The 16,345-nt window shown below is 40.5% G+C and overlaps 1 protein-coding gene across 1 annotated transcript; it reads right to left on the bottom strand.

Moving 5' to 3' along the window:
• Window positions 1–7,778: 7,778 nt before the first annotated feature.
• On the bottom strand, window positions 7,779–14,716 carry LOC309435087 (cell surface A33 antigen-like; the record flags this gene model as incomplete). Its single annotated transcript, XM_082042923.1, has 7 exons — window positions 7,779–7,860; window positions 8,525–8,648; window positions 9,169–9,282; window positions 11,521–11,679; window positions 12,234–12,444; window positions 13,351–13,502; window positions 14,596–14,716. The coding sequence occupies 7 exons, from the start codon at window positions 14,714–14,716 to the stop codon at window positions 7,779–7,781; spliced, it is 963 nt and encodes a 320-aa protein (XP_081899049.1).
• Between the last annotated feature and the right edge of the window lie 1,629 nt (window positions 14,717–16,345).

The raw sequence follows: 16,345 nt of genomic DNA, 5'->3' as shown, positions 1-16,345 counted from the left end.
AAAATGTTGTCTGAGCCCCATCCTTAGTCCATGTGTCTTTAAGCGACTGATTCTCAGGAATGAGAGCGCCTTTTTTTTTGTAGTTGTTTTCTACATTTTGTTCCAATAGAGGTCCAGTTGTGAAATACTATTTCCATAGCAACTAACTATAAGAAGATATTTATTTCATCCCCTGTTGGAACTGAAACTCAAAATTAGGTAGTTCTTTTGGATAATGGGGGGGGGGTGGGGAAAACACACACACACACACACACACACACACACACACACACACACACACACACACACAAGGAGGTCATCACATTTATTAATAAACTCAAGCATGCTCATCAGTATGTCAAAAAGGCCAATTGCTGGTGTAGTTGGGAACCTCATACAGTTGCTGTTGCTTTACAGCCAGTTGAGGCCCTTCTGCTAGTATTGCAGGATCACTGAACAAATTTGATGCCTCTTACCTAACTGCTTATATCACTGAATTTTTGTGCGTTATTCTGTATTTCCTTCCTTTGAGGCTCTTGTTCTACCTGCTAAATTTCACTAGACAGGGGACAATAAGCCTCTAAGATTGATATTTACTAAGGAAGCACTTGGGAATGTTGTAACAGAGTTAGGAGTGTATATTTAGTAGTGATAAAGGCTTCTCTTCACTGAAATAGGGTTGTTCAAGTTTTAAGTTTCTTAACTGAGAACCATTGCTGCATTGACATTTCAAAACACACAGAACTTTAATCTTTAAATTATTTTCAGAGGTCAGTGTTGCAATAAATGTTTCATGTTTCAGTTCTTATGAAGAAGATCATTCATTATCATTAAAATATTCAGTATCAGTGTAAGTGCGCTAACCTTAGAGCAGTTGTTATTGTGCTTTAGTTATTATATATCTTCAAGTCTGAGATAAGAATCTGAGCAGAAATGGTAAAATGCAGAGTTAGGGTTCCATGGCATGCCTATACCTTATGACCTGTAACTTAAAATAGTATGTAAGCTGTAGAAGACTCAGCTATGTGCTGTAGGCAGTGGGCTATTAACTAGGGCAGTAATTGTCTTACTGTAATAACCAACAACCTGTGGTGGTTTTTGTAGTAAAAATTGTAAGATCAATGTAATAAGAATGAATATGCTAACTTGATGTAACCCATTTAATACTTGTATTCTGCATGTATTGAGGAGGATCCCTAACAGTTATTGGGGGATGATAGAAAAAGTTTTCATTTTGGAGCTCTGCTTCCCTGGGTGTTTTGCCATTTGAAACTGTTTGATTTGTTGAAAAATAAATTCTGCTTAATAAACACAATACAGTCATGCCTCTCTCCTTTAATGGAAAAGACGAGGAAAAGATGATGACTTACAACCTTAGCACACTTCTTAAGTGCAATGTAGTGGTAAGGTGCAAATTGTGGGTCAAAATCGCAACAAAATTTGCATGACAAAATTCTCAAGGGGAACTAAACCCAAGATTTTGAGTGATGCAGCCTGGCAGCTTTAAACATGTACTTTCCACATGGTAAAAAGTAACTAACTTAGTACTCCCTGCCTATGGTTGTATAGGTACAATAGAAATGGAACTGTCTGAAGAGTTGTTTTTGTAAAGGAGATGCTTAGTAGATTCTATCAGATGTGACTTTTTCTCCTCCTATTAGTGTAGCTTGCTCAGTCCCGTGACAGTACTGTGTAAAAGTCATCTTGGCTTTGCATGTGCATTAAAAAGTTAGTAAGTATTTTTGTTCTTGTTATACGAGTAAGTAGATGAATTGTGTCTTACTCGCTACTATAAAGGTTTTGTCTAGGAGAACAGTTGTCTGAGAGTCATAAAAACAGTGGACTGTGGTGACAGCTTTGCTGATCTAGTCTATGACATCAGTATTATTAACCTGTGATCACATATTTCTTTTATTTTGTTCTATTCAAAGAGTATGCAACTGGTAACTGATGCTCCACATGAACATGACTTTTTTTTTCCAGTAATCTGAAGTTACTGCTTCTGTGTAGTATGATCTATGAATTTGACTGTTACTTGTGCACTTCTGCCTTGTCTGCCTTCTCCTTTCAATACGCTGTAGAAACCAGGTATGCAGAAGAAGTTCTATTGACCACCATCTCTACCTCAGCTGAGAATATTCTTATCAGTACCTTGTATTCTGATTTAGCAGGAATATTCTCTTAAATATATAAATATATACTGTAGGTACAGTAATATCTGGTTTTGATGTCTTTAATTTAATTTGAAATTCATTTTGGAAGGCTGATCTTACCAGTAAAGGTGAAAAAAGCATTCAGCCACTTGACCTTCCTCTTGTCCTTTATGACCAGGTCCCCATTCCGATGCACCTGTGGAAGTAATTCTTCCCCTTCATGTACTTCACCAGATGTAGCTTTGGATGGGCTTTGGCTTTCCTAACCCCACACCTGCACACTCACACAGCATTTCTGTATTTCTTCCAGATTGCTCATCCCTGCTTCTGACTCCTGTATGTTTCCTTTTTATGTCTGAGTTTTGTCAGGAGCTCTTTGGTCAGCCTCCACTTGTTTTCCTGGTTATCTTGGAGGAGGTTATACCTGAAATATCTATAAGCTTGCCCGAACCTCTCTTCAGGACCATATGCCACAAGATTCTTCCAAGCAGATCTCTGAACAGGCCCAAGAGTGCTCTCCTGAGGTCCAGGGTCATGATCCTACTTTTTTTCCGTCCTCTTAGGATCCCAAATTCTACTATCTCGTGGTTACTGAAGCAGAGTTTGCCCCCCCCAGCCTTCACATCCCTGACCAGTTCTTTCTGGTTTGTAAGTATGAGGTCCAGCAGAGAGAACCTCCCCTCCTTGCCTTCTCAGTCACTTGTGTCAGGCTTCTTCCAGTTGTCTGAAGAAGGTTTCATGTATGTCTTTCTGATAAGGCTGTTTACAGCAGACACCCACTAGAATGTCACCTGTGTTGCTTTGCCCTCTGGTCCTGACCTGTGAGCTCCTGACTGACTCATTGTTCATCCCCAGGTGGAGCTCTGTGTATTCCAGCTGCTCTCTCACATAAAGAGCAACTCTCCTTTTCACCTCCCAGGTGTGAGAAAACAAGCTGGACAGTAAGTCATGTGTGGGAAGGGAGGCTTAGTAATCTCTTTACTCTTTGAGGCCTGTAGGCTGAATACTTGTGCCAGTTTTAGGATCTGCATTATAACTAGTTATTAGAGAGTCTTTGCTGTGTCTAAAGTAATATTAGTCTTTATTACATCTTTAGCAATCTGTTGTCAAAATCTTAAACAGAAGACAGTAATTTGTTGGGGATTTTCTGGGTGGAGGGTCTGTCAAATATTAGGTGTTGTATTTTGCTGTTTGAGTGCATGTCAAACTACGGGAAGCAGTGCTGTGATCCTTGATCACATGGCACAGTTGATACTCATTCCACTGTATGTGTTCTTTGCCAGCTACCTTGGGTGAGGTCTCTGCTGAGTCATTCCCAAAGGGAAAACTTGCTTTCATTTTGGGGACCCTGGGTCTTGAGCCACGACATTCAGATGCCATTGTGCTGAAGGTCAGATTATTCCAACTAAAAATTTGTGTTTGGGGAATGAAAACCTGTATTCAAGGAAACCCTGTCTGGATTTCCTTGCAAAATAGCTGTAGTTTTCTGTTCCTGATATCTTTAAAAAACCCTGCATAATTGAGAAGGATTGTGCTTTTTGACCTGTTAGTTGAATTAAAAAATGCTTATCTTTTCCCCTAGCAAGAATTTCAAACTTTGCTCAGAAGTTAAGTGACTCAAGTATATGTGTGAGACTGAGGTTTTAATTTTTGGTTGATCAACAGATGTATATGCAGCTGACTGTAAAGGCTTTAACTACATCTTTCCATTTGGAAGAGTAAATATACTGTAGTGGGGCAGGGGAATAACAAGTTTGTTATTTAGTTTCTGCTCTCTTCATGTCTTCTGCAGGGTTATCAACGCTCACTTTCACCCTAGAATGAGCTGCCAATTAATTTTCTATTGCAGTGATTCAGAAAAATGAAAAATATCAGCAAACGCTTTTATTAGTCTAACCCTGTATTATCTCTGTTCCCTCACTTTTCCTTGGTTTTGTCTTAGAAGCTCCCACAAGCTTCTCTAATTACCATTTTGAAATAATTTACCTCACTCCCTAGTGAACAGGTGAAAGGCAGGAGAGAGAAGTTCCAAATTCCCCTATGTTGGGCTATAATAAATTTAGTACTAGTTCCACTGCATCCAGAAATTATCTTGACAGTTTGTTCATTGTACGGTGAACTTCTTCAGATAGAAGGTTGCCTTGGTGGCTTTCCTGGAACAGATGATACAAATAAATAGAAAAGTAGTGCTGTTACTCTAGCAACAAGAATTGTGAGATAATTAACTCTTGTCTGTCTAGTCAGTTCTGAATTGTGCACTGTACTGAAACTTGTAATAAGCAATGGCAGAGCTGGCTTTTCTGTCTGTGTAATGCTGGAAGTGTTTCTCAAAATCATGAGAAGAGTGAGGAAGGCAGTGAGGGCAAATCTTGGGAGTTATGCAGGAAATGGGTAGGTGTGGAATCCCTGGGGGGCAACTCTGAAGAATAAAGGAGTTCATTAAGGTTGGCAGCTCATTAAGAGCAGCATCTTCCAAATGCAAAAACAGCCCAGGAATTCAGGTAGATCTATCAGGGGACTGTCTTGTCGTTACAGGGAACTCGTGGCTGCAGCTTAGTTCTAGTGCAGTATATAGCAGGTGGGAGCAGGTGTGGGATACAGAGGAAGAATTCACAAACACTAGCCAGGCACATAGGGCTGGTTTTTGGAAAGCCAAAGCTCACCTGGAGTTGGTACTTGCAAGGGATCAAGGTCAACAAGAACAACTTTTATGACTTTGTTAACAGTGAAAGACTGAACAGGGAAAAAGTGGTTCTGTTGCTCAGTGGTGTGAGTGATGGTAGTAATATGGCTGGAGTAACACAGATAAGGCTGGGGTGCTCAGTACTTTCTTTGTTTCAGCCTTTATTAACAAGGTCTCTCAGATCTGTGTATTCAGGAAGGGTTCAGGGAGTGGATGGAGTCAGGGATCAGTTGGCTGTGTAAAGAGTAAAGTAGGAATTTATCAATACTCTTCCACTCGGTCATTCATTTTCTGTCAACTTCCTGCATTTTGAGGGAATTGGGTATTGAAGTCGGATACAGGTACATTAATTCTTTCAAATTAAGTAAGTATCGCTAGCTTTCCCCATCCTTTCCCCAAATATGTTAGTGCTGCTTTAATTTTGTTTAAAGTTGCGGGTATACTACAGGCTCTTGGATTTATTCCTGCTTCAAAAGACACACAAGATGGACAAGTAATTAATTCAATCACAGAAAAACCTTGAAGTAAGATAGGAATTTGAATATCTGTATTTCTGGTTGACTGAGTTTAATATATTGGTTGAGGAAAAACACATGTATTGTTCTGATAAATACACATCTCCCAAAATGTTGGTCTTATTAAAAAAAAAAAAAAAAGGAAAAATTATAAACATTACTAAAATATCTTAGCCATCTCTCCATGTGCTATCACTTAGTTTATTTCCCAGTGTAGGACTGAGCTTAGTGTTGCAGAACACAAGTATTTCTGCTTTAATAGTTGTCAAGTTTGACTTTCACATTTTTCCTACTATTTCTTATGGAACCTGCCTACAGAGAATTGAATTTAAAGGGTTTGGGGGTCATTATTGGGGGTCTTCTGTATTTTGCACCTCTTTTTTTCAGATAACTTAATGCAGATTTATTAATCAGCGTCTGTCTTTATGGTGGAAATGACCAATGTGCAAATGTTACTTCAAGACTTCAGCTGACAAGCAACAATTAAGCTTCACATATCCTAAGAGTGAAGAGTGTGCGATAGGTAACACAGTGTTAAAATGGTTGAGAGACCAGAACCAGTTTCTGGCTATAAATATTTCTGGTAATTGTCAAGTCCTTTTACTGGTCTTCCCAGTTATGATCTGTGATGAGAATCCACACTATTATCCCTCAGCAGAAGCCCTCTTCAGCCCCAGGGTAAAGGTGTTCATGAAGAAACACAGAGTGCTGACTACCGTCTGCAACATTTATAAAATAAATAGCTTTTGTTTCACAGTAAAAACTTGTTACAATGCTAATTAGATAATTCACACTATACGTTTTACAAAAGAGAATAAATTACATATTGATTCTGAGCTATGCACTGTGGATTTTTCTGCTTTCAGCTTCTGTGTGCGAAATTCTTTTTTAGTCATCCATTCTTTCAGTGTTTTGTCATGCATCTGAACTAAGCATAGGAATAGGTCCTCAGAATGTCTTGGCTGAGTTGCATTTCAGGTTGTTTATTACCAGAGAGATTTGGGTTTGTATGTACCTTGTGAAGAACTTTGGTTGTTGGTCTTCGCAGTTGTTATTAGTACAAATGAATAATTATATTTGAAATACCATGTAAAATAAAGGCAGCCAGAAAGCAAGTCAGATTAACAATTCTGGTAGTCTGATTTGCATAGTTGAAAATCTGGAAAACGCTGCCCATGTGTAGGAGGATTGCTGATTCTTTTTTAAAGTTACATTTTAGATTTTTGTTACAGATTTAAAAGTGACTTCTTGGTGGTAAAGGATGTATGTGAGGCATTGCAGTAAGTATCTGAAAGTCCTGAAGTCAAAGATGCAATAGAGATCTTTGAAATTACAAATATTTTAGTCTAAATCATATATTGAACTTTTATTTTTTTTTTTAAACCACCAACAAAGCAGCTCTTAGTTAGCTGTAATACTGTAGTAACAGTCTTTTGGACGAAGACAGGCAGTCCATTCTCTTCCAAGATAAGATACTAGTGATGGGAGTTCTCCCCACATTTGCACACATTTTGCACATACAGTAATTCCGAGTAAATTAAGTGTTACAATTTTGAATAAAAAGATAATTTTTCTCCTTTTCACCCCCCACTTTTTTTTAATTAAAGATGTACTTGCCACGTACATGTTCTCACACTGTCAGTTTTTCAGAAGCAGCAGCAGCAGCAATGGACTATTTCTGACTTGCCCATGCAACAGTTAGGAGTAGAGGATAATGTAATGAAAATTAGTATTTAGAAACTCCTGAGCTGGAACTCAGAAGTTCAGTATATAGGCTGCCAGACTGTTTCTAGATCTTATCAGCTGCCAATTACAAATCTGTTTAACTTCTTACCTTATCCATTCCATTAGTATACGTTGTTTTGCCAAAGAAGAGACTTTCAGTGGTCATCTGTGATTTTTTTCCATATTTTTATTTATATGTGCATGTATAATGTATACAAAGAACACATTTAATAAAATATCCTTAAAATGCTTCAGTCTGCATAAAATAATTTATATGCTGGACAATGCTGTAAGCCGTGACATTGGCATAACACCATAAAGAAGACCACCCTTTGCTGATGACTTGCAGTTGGTGACCTTGAAAGCTTCTGTAGATCTGGGCATACAGCAGCAACTCTGTTCCGCAAATAGACCTGACTGGCTTCTTTTTTCAGAGAGTGGGAAGACTAGAAGATGGCTTATTTTTAGATGACTGGGTAAAACAGTGCTTCACATGCATTTTTGTGCTGTGAGGTTATATATTAGTACTCATCGTATGTTAGGCACTTCTTTCGAGGGAGACGAAGATATTCTCTCCCAGAACCTGAAGGCAGAGCCATTACCTTTCATTTTATTGTTCAAAAAAAAAAACCTTCTTGCAGTAAGAAAGAGGGATCGATTTATTTTCTCTAGTGGTGTCTGTGTCTTCACAAATCCTGAAGATGACACTGGTGTGCTGCTTCTTCATTCATTTTCAACTTCATCCTCTGCTCTCTCATTCCTTGTAGGCTGCTCTGTGGAGGGTTCATTTCTGTCTTCTCTCTCCCTAGAACATTGTTCAGGAGTAGAGATGTTAATTAAAACCAACTAGAAATTTTACTGGAGAGATTTTGTGTTAGAATGGTTTTAGACTGCTCTAAGCTGACCTGGAAGTGTACCAAACTGAAATCCATAAATTAAGTGGTGTTGGTGATCGAAGAGGTGTGTGAGCTGTTGTTTGTTTGTTTGTTTTCCCCATAGTATGTATGTAGAGGAAGGGCGACTGGTCTGTGTTTTTTTTTTTCTTATCCTACTTTTCTTTCAATGATCTCTTTCCATTGTGAGAATAAACAAAAGGTTTCTGTTGTGGAGGGATAATTCTGAATACAGAGCCTCATGGTGATTTAGGATGGCAAGGGCAGAAATAGCTATAGGGATGCAGAGAAATATCAAGTAACTCTGTGTGCTTGACTGACTTGGGCTTGCTAATTCAATCCCAAGGTTTGAATGTTTGGGTTCTACTCCAGAGACCAGAAAGATGTCTGATGATACTGGGTATATTCCATAAGAAGAAATGGGAGCCACTAGAGTAGAAACTGAAAGGAGAAAGCAGTGGACACTTCCCTTGATTTCTTTTTTTCTCCTGTCCTTTCCACTCCATGTGTTGATGCTGGAGGGAGAACATGAGCCCTTCATATGTTCCATTCAGTTTTCTAGAGAAAGGTACTTACGTCATCTCATAGTCCTTGTTCTTTTCCTCCCGACAGCAGCAGAAATAGACTATAATACCAATAACTATAATTGCAGCAACAGCCCCACCGATGATGCCAGCGTAAAGAGCTATGTTCATGGAAGCTATACAGGAAGAAAAGAATTAGTCCTTTGCACTGAGAATGATCTCAAATGCAGTCAGTGCAATCATTGGACTTCAAATCCCACCACCAGATGTCAGATCTCATTAGCAGATCCAGGCTAAGTGGAAGCCATGCTTGTTTGACTACAGCAACTGGAATTTACTCTGCATGGGGTAGCTGATAAGTCTGCAGGAGCAATCAGTTTGATGGTGATAGAGAGGAGCCTCTGGATCTGAACACCTGCTGCACATCAACAAAGTTTAGATTCAGACTTTGGGGGTTCAGGCCTATCTCACTCTACACTTTTTTTTGTCATCTGTGAACTAACCTTATGAGTTAGTGAGTGCTCTATGAGCATGTAAACCAACGCAGAGAATCTATCTTAAAGGTAAAAAAGTGCTGTTTTTTGAGAGAAAGCAGAATTTTATACTTCTGTCTGCATGCACTCAGTTAATACTTTTCCACTTGCCTATGGTACTTTCTCTGGTACTACTCTTGTAGTAAGCAACCTCCTCACTTACGTGGCAGAACAGTGACTGTCATGTTGCAAAATTCCTTTCCCACGGTGTTTGTTGAAGTGCAGATATAAAAGCCAGAGGTATCTGCCGAGATGTTCTTCAGAGTTATTTGTTCCCCTGTTGCAAAACACAAACCCAGTCCAAAAAAGAGAATAATTAAAGCAGAGAAGGAAGTGAGGACAGCAGCCCTTCAATTCCAGCCTTGGGCAGTGGGAGTGATGAGAGGTTATTAAAGCTGATGGATTGCTCTGTCTTGCTCAGGAGCTGCCATCCTAGTCCCTAGGTCTTAGTATGACTTGTGGGAGGACAAACGGAAGTGTGCTCTTTTGATTATAGGGAACATGTGGGATTTGAGCATTCCTTTTAGAAAAAAAATTGTAGGTGGAGGGTAAAGAAGTATGTGTGTTTAGTGAAGGCTCTTTTCCAGTGGATTTTGCTGAGAAACGTAAGATGGCCCAAACCAGCATCTGGCTTTGAGAACTGGCCATCTGATGAATGAACTTGTAAAACAACAAAAACCTTTTTAATCCTCCAGCTCTTAGGATTTCAGATCTGAATTGTTTAGCAGTGGCGGAAATAGTTTTCTAGTCTGGAGATGTCATGCAGGCTATGAAAGTAAATGAAGGAACAGAAATGTAGTGATATGGGATTGCTATGATACCAGTGTTTTCTGTCCAGTCTAGCAGAGCTCAGAATCATATACTAAAGCTTAGCTCTGTCTGCTCAAGCAGTCAGTTTTTGTTTCCAGATGACATTTGTATGCATAGTCCATGCTTTTTGCCTGTGATCTACTGATAAAGGTCCACATTCTCACTCTAAAAACAAAAGGGTCTGAATACTTTTCAGTGACTTTCCTGTTTTATTTTCACTGTGATCTCCTTTCTTTCCAGTCTGCTGGTGGGACTGGGATTCTGCTAAGTCTCTGCTGGCTCCTAGCGGCAAATAGTAAAAGAGCATGCAAGCCAAGAAATAACAGGCTGCATGCTTCTTTGTTTGTTTGTTTTTTGTTTTGTTTCTACATACTGTCCCTGCATACTTCTCTGTTTTTTTTTGCAGAGTGTTGTGTGTAGCTCTCAGAGTTGCAGTCTATTACCAGACTGTAAATCCTCCTATATTAAATGAAAAATACTTGACCGATGAGTCAAAGTGGGAACAATGCAGGTCAGATATTGTCAGTTTTGGAGTGGCTCTTAAGGGGTTTCTACATACTCTGCAGTGTTGGGACTTGCTTGGCACAGAAAGAAATTGCTTGTCACGACAGTAGGATATGCAGCCAACTTGGGGCAGAAGAGGACAGCTGGCATGCTACTTGGACATCGGTGGTCTGACGCAAACAGAAATGAGGTGGAAATGTATGAGAAGAGGCTCCTGTCCCAGGCAAGAACAGGATGATGCTTTAAGATGCCAAATCCCAATATGTTCATTGCTGTGTGTGATGCCCTGGAACCACTTAGTGGACAGTCAAGTGAATAAGGTTTGTGTGTCTGGTGACATTTTGTCTTTTGCGTAATTTGTGCAAGAATTGTCAAGTGGGTGTTGAATTGAGTCTGAACATATTTTGTTTACCTCCTTAGCTGTGCTACAGTAATTTAAACCAAAAAGCGTAGCTTTGAATACTCCATCTTTCTGGAGCTGAACATACCAGGAAGAAAAAAATTATTGAAAGGAATAAGAGAGCCTTCTGCCACTACTACACTTCAAAGACTATTAAAACCACATTTCTGTGTGAATAGTTCTATGAAAGGTCCTGTCACGGAAACTTGGTTACCTTCCCCCTCACCCCCCTGATTCTGACTTAAAGCAAATAAAATATTGAGGCCTATGTGACAGTCCTAAAGAACCAGAAGCCTCTTTTATGCTCAAAGCAGGAATGGTATAACTCTTTCTGATAGCACCTTCCTCTATGTGAGGAGTCACCTCTGAAAGGAAAGTAGTTTCCAGAGCCAACACTTGTTTGCCTGCACCACAGAAAGTGAACTGGTCATTTTTGAGTGAGCTGGGATATAAAGGCAGGCCAGTTAGAAACCTTGATATTGTTTGTCATGTTATGCCCCGCTTAAACCCAGCAATTGAGAAGTAATTATTTCTGTCTGCTTCCAGAGTCAGTCAGCTTTCTCACCAAGTGGGAGCTGAAGTGAAAATCCTACTGACCGTTGTTACTTCATGTAACAGTTCTTTTCCCCCTGCTAAGTTACTCATGAGCATGTCTTGCATCAAAAGGACAGCTTTTCAAAATACTGGTCAGAGAACTTCCTAGAAAAAGCCTTAAGCATGTTTTTGTATTTGCTTTTCAAAATATTCCCAACCCTAATCTACAGAGAGCTCAAAGACATGATGACTTTGAATTTGCCATACCTTGTGTTGTTTGTAGTACACGGGGCTCATTTTGTACATTGAAGCTCTGCCAGGTATATTTGGGCTTTGGGGAGCCCTCATGAGAAATGCAGGTCAGATTGATTGTCTGTCCGTATTCTGCTGTCCCCAAAATCTTGCATTCTGGCTTGGATGGTGCAACTGAAGGAAGAAAAAAGGAAGGGATTTCATTAATCAGAAGTGTTTTTTTGTTTCATCTTGTCTGCTGTACCTGTGGTTTTTATTCTTGCTAAACAAAGGCTGGTTTGCACATACCACCTTCTTCTCAAAGGAACTGGAGTGAACTTGTCTTTAATTTTTTTTCTCCCTTCTTGGCACTGATCAACTAAGAAGGAATTGTAAGATGCTTTTTGAGATATGTCTAATAGTGTTGGGTAACTCCTCCTTTGATAACGAGCATGACAAGCCACAGGGGGAATGAGGAATGCCCTGTGATGAGGCGGGGGTTATCAGGGAAGTGAACTATACAACTCTAAAGACTGTTTTCTACAGCCAGGTATCTAAGGGATTTGGGTGGTCTAAACCTTCCAACCTACTTCCATAGCAGCAGGAAAAGACCAAAAATGGAATTGTGGATGATGACTTCCTGGAAAAACTTTTTTCTCTTAAAAAATCTGTTCCATAAACCAATGTGGATATTAGAGGAAGGACAGTGTTTTATCTAGTGGATCTGGTGTTGTCTCCATCATGCTTACCAAGGACTAAAAGAGCCATGGTTGCAGCCTGCCTGGGGGGGTCTTGCCGTAGACGAACACTACATATGTATGTCCCATTGTCTTCCATGGTCACTGCATTGATGGTGATACCGATGTCTCCTTTGTTTAAATCACCACTAAACTGTATACGGTTTTCATAGCCGTTGCCATACTGTACAAATCCGTCAAAATACCTAGTGACAACATCAACCTGATAGGGAGGGAAAATGATCAATCTTAGTTTATTCTGTGTGAGTCTACAAGCTAACTCAGTGGATTAGCCCACCCTTGGAAAAGAGCAGCTTGGAAAAGAGAGTCTTAAGCTATCCTAGTTTGCCAAAAAGCCAAGAAAAACCATAAAAATTCAAACCAATCTGGGTTTCTGTGTGGAATTCCCTTCTCCCACCTTATCTGAAGTCAGAGAAAGCTGACTTCTTTTGCTGGGGCTTATTCACCTTTCCTCTCCATAGCAGGACACTGTGAGACTTGTCTACAGAGATCCATCTGTCAATCAAATCTCCCTGTGATTACACAAACTCCCTTGCTTTCTTCCAGCAAGGATCTTCAGAGAAGAAACCCTTGGCAGTTACTGCAAGGAGATCTCCAAAGGCTGCTTCCTCTCTCGCTAATTCCCAATAAGTCAAGGAGAACTTCAGAGGTTTCTTTACCTTCAGATATTCCATGTGAATGTAGGAGACTTCAAGATTCTCTCCATGTACTATTATCATAAATTTAAAACTTTTTATATAGCATCAATGATATGTATGTGTATAATAGACATAGTTAAAATATTAATATATTTTTAGAAAGTATCCAAGTATTTCACATATGTTAATAGATGTAAACCCACAGTACATACAGTAATGCATCCTCTGTACACAGATGGAAGACCGAGAGAGAGAAAAGAGAAGGATGTGGGCATGCCTAGGATCATGCAATAGATTGGAATAAGTTTCATCTAGAATCAGAACTTTGGTTTGTATAGTTTGGAGATTAAAGAAAGTCTTGAAGTAATCTTTTTCTTCCAACACACACTCCCACCCACAGTCCTGCTTGCATCTCTCCTCCCAACCCCTCTTACATGTCCTAATTTGTTTCTTTATGCAAGTTGATTTACCCCAGTACTGATTTTACTCCAGACAACAATGTCTGCTGAGTCAACAGCAGCATCAGTTTTAAAATTACAGCCGAGAGTAACGTTGTTCCCTCGTGCCACTTGTATTTCCTTGGCAGGTGCTTCCACGGTGAGGGCATGAGCAGTCGCCAAAACTAGGAAGAGAATAAATTCTGCAGTCAGCAAAATTAACAACATCTGGATTCCATGCTTTGTCTCTTTGGCTTTCTTACATGCCAAAATAACCCCATATCCCTTCTGCATCTATGAGATTCCCCACTGAGCAAGAGGTGGTGTTTGCTGTGGCTGATTGACTATAGAAAGCTACTGCACTGGATGGCTAAGAGCTAAACTCTGCTTTCTGTTCCTTGCTTCCCTCTTCTTTACCTGGACATACATTGCTATGGAGTTTATAAAGATAATTTTTTTTGAGCCCTCTTCAGTGTGACTGACATGCTTTGACAGTTCTAAATGTAAAGAGGGAGGCAGGTAAACAAATAATACAAGTTCATCAGCAGTCTTAAGGATTCAGGCTCAGCTAACAAATTGATCTTGTCAAATTTCATGGATCAGGAAAACTATCAAATAACTTGTCTCAATCCAAGTCCATAGAGGAATGACATTTTGTGAGAGGGAATCAAAACCTGTTCATGTAATGCCCTAAAAAGAGAAAAATCTAGAAAAGCAAAGACAAGAGAAGAATAACTGTTCGTTTTTTAAAAATGAGTAGGGTAGTAGTCACTTTTCTCCAAGAACTGTAGCTGCTGCCTGTGGAGCACAGGAATAACTGAGAGTTGAGTAGAACAGAAATACCTCTGTGCCCTGGTGAAGCATGCAGCGCACAGTGTTAGGTGTTTCTTGTACACTGTGTTCCATTAGACTTGATGCCTAATTCATCAAACCTGAGCATTAGCTAGTGGCAGGTCTTAATTATTGTCAGAATTGGGCTGCAGTTTTACCTCTGCCCTGCCATGGGTGACCTTCATGCCTGTGGCAACCTATGTTTAAAAACACCTGCTTTCTCCTTAGAGGTGTTTTGTTGTTGTTTGTTTGGTGGTGGTGGTGTGGGTTTTTTGTTTTGTTTTTTGAATGGCACCAGACTGAACCATTTGAAAAAAGTCTAAGTCTAAAACCAGTTAAACAGAGTGCGGGAGACAAGAAAGGGCGTGCTGCTCAGAGGCAGTCCCATGGCAAAGAGGAAGATGGTCCAGTAAGGAGGAAAGTGGAGGGCAGAGTTGTATGCTCTACCTGAGAGGGGCATCCTGTGTGTGGTGGTGAAGGTTTGCTTCCGAAAGAACCAGGCTGAGTCAGTGTTCCCCGGAGAGGATTTGACTGAAAAGTCACCATCTAGAAAGCTTTGGCTCCTCATTCTGCCATATCTCTACCCAGATTAGGTCCATAAGGAAATGTAATGTTTAAGGGAGAGAAAAAGGACATCTAGATTCCACCCTGAGTTGCAAACTGATTGTGAATATGTGCTTTTTCAGTCAGGAAAAGACCACAGGCACATGCATTCGGTTAGTAAGAGTAAGCCACTGGCAAGCTGAGGACTGCCAGATCCTTGACTCTAACAGCAGTGAATGATAGTGTCCCTTAGAAAACAACATAGGGACCCAAAAGGTTTTGTTGTCACTGCACTGGGAACCTGCTGGTAGCAATTCAGATACTTGCGCCGGGTAATGTGGGACGGTTGGCATGGGGATCTGCTCCCCCTCAGGAGAGGCAAGAAATTCTGTAACAGCTTCCCGGATCCAGTCTGTTCTCCATAGCAAATGATCCCTCAAGCCTCTTCTTAAAAATGGCCTGTACTTACAGAACTGCTACGTCTCCCCATTCCTGAGAGGAGTTTGATGGGAATATTCACAGCAGCCAAACCTTTCCCTCCCCTGCACCCCTCTGTGCTCGCTGCCAGGCAGGCATGCCCTCCCTTCCACAGCTGTCTTCAGAAGAAGCTCCAGGCATTTTCAGCAGGACTACAAAGGCTGCCTTCTGTGGTTGTTAGTGTCCTGGTAAGGAGAGGCCGAGTGACCACAGCAGGATGCTTCTAGCTGAAGTTCCTACTTTTCTGCATTCCCCGTCCCATAACCAAATTGTTCTGTGGTCTTGCATAGTTAATTAGTTAAGAGTGTGTTTTAGTCTTTTCCTCTGTGACATGGCGGTAGTGGTTTTTTTACAGTTGCTGGTGGCTATGAGAAGGAAACCAGCAGGGCAAAGTACTTCTAGCATGGTTTTATTGCAGCCACTCCCAGGTCTTTCCCTGCTCTGGAGCACCCAGTGCAATGGCTGCGTTAGTGTAGCTTCAGGGCTCTTTCTGACTGTTTTTCATCATGCCTTCTATATGAGAGACACCTCTGAAAACTTTCTTGTTGCCTGTCATGACTGGATAGAGATGCTTTCCTGAATTTAGTTGAAAAGTACCACCATGTGTACTAGGAAATGGAGCAAAACACATTTTCTGATTCTTTTGTCACTCAAAAACTCGTTCCACCAGGCCGGGGTCATTAACTTAGTCCTGAGGCAGAGAAGAAACTGCCCAGCCCTAAGGCTTCCCCTTTACAAGTGCTTTTCCTTCTTCCAATTGGGTGATTCAAATCAAACAATAAATAAGATCTTTGTTTTTTTGCCAAGCATGTCTTCAGTGCAGAGTCAGGAAACAGCTGAACCAAACATCGTGTAAAAGAGACACAGCCCGTAACAAGCAAGACTGCTTATTCCTCTGTTGCTACCACCTAATGTCTGACTTCTGATGTTCTCCTGTTTTTCACCCACGGCATTTCTTTCTGGCTTCCACTACTCCTGGGCTTCTTCTGGCTCTCGGGAAGCTGCCTGGTGTCATTCTGGGATGCCATTTACGCTATTTTCGTCCTTCCATCTTCTCACCACATTTTACTTTTTCGAAGTCACCAACAGCCACCCAGTCACAGCATGTCTAAAAATTAGGGTTTAGTCTTCAGGAGTTGCGCTTTTTTTTCTGAGAGAAAACAGAATCTATTCAAAG

The sequence above is a fragment of the Streptopelia decaocto genome, assembly GCF_964273445.1.
Source record: "Streptopelia decaocto genome assembly, chromosome: 1".
Classification (NCBI taxonomy): Eukaryota; Metazoa; Chordata; class Aves; order Columbiformes; family Columbidae; genus Streptopelia; species Streptopelia decaocto.
The sequence above is the reverse complement of the archived record's forward strand: the minus strand, read 5'-3'. Positions and strand labels throughout refer to the sequence as shown.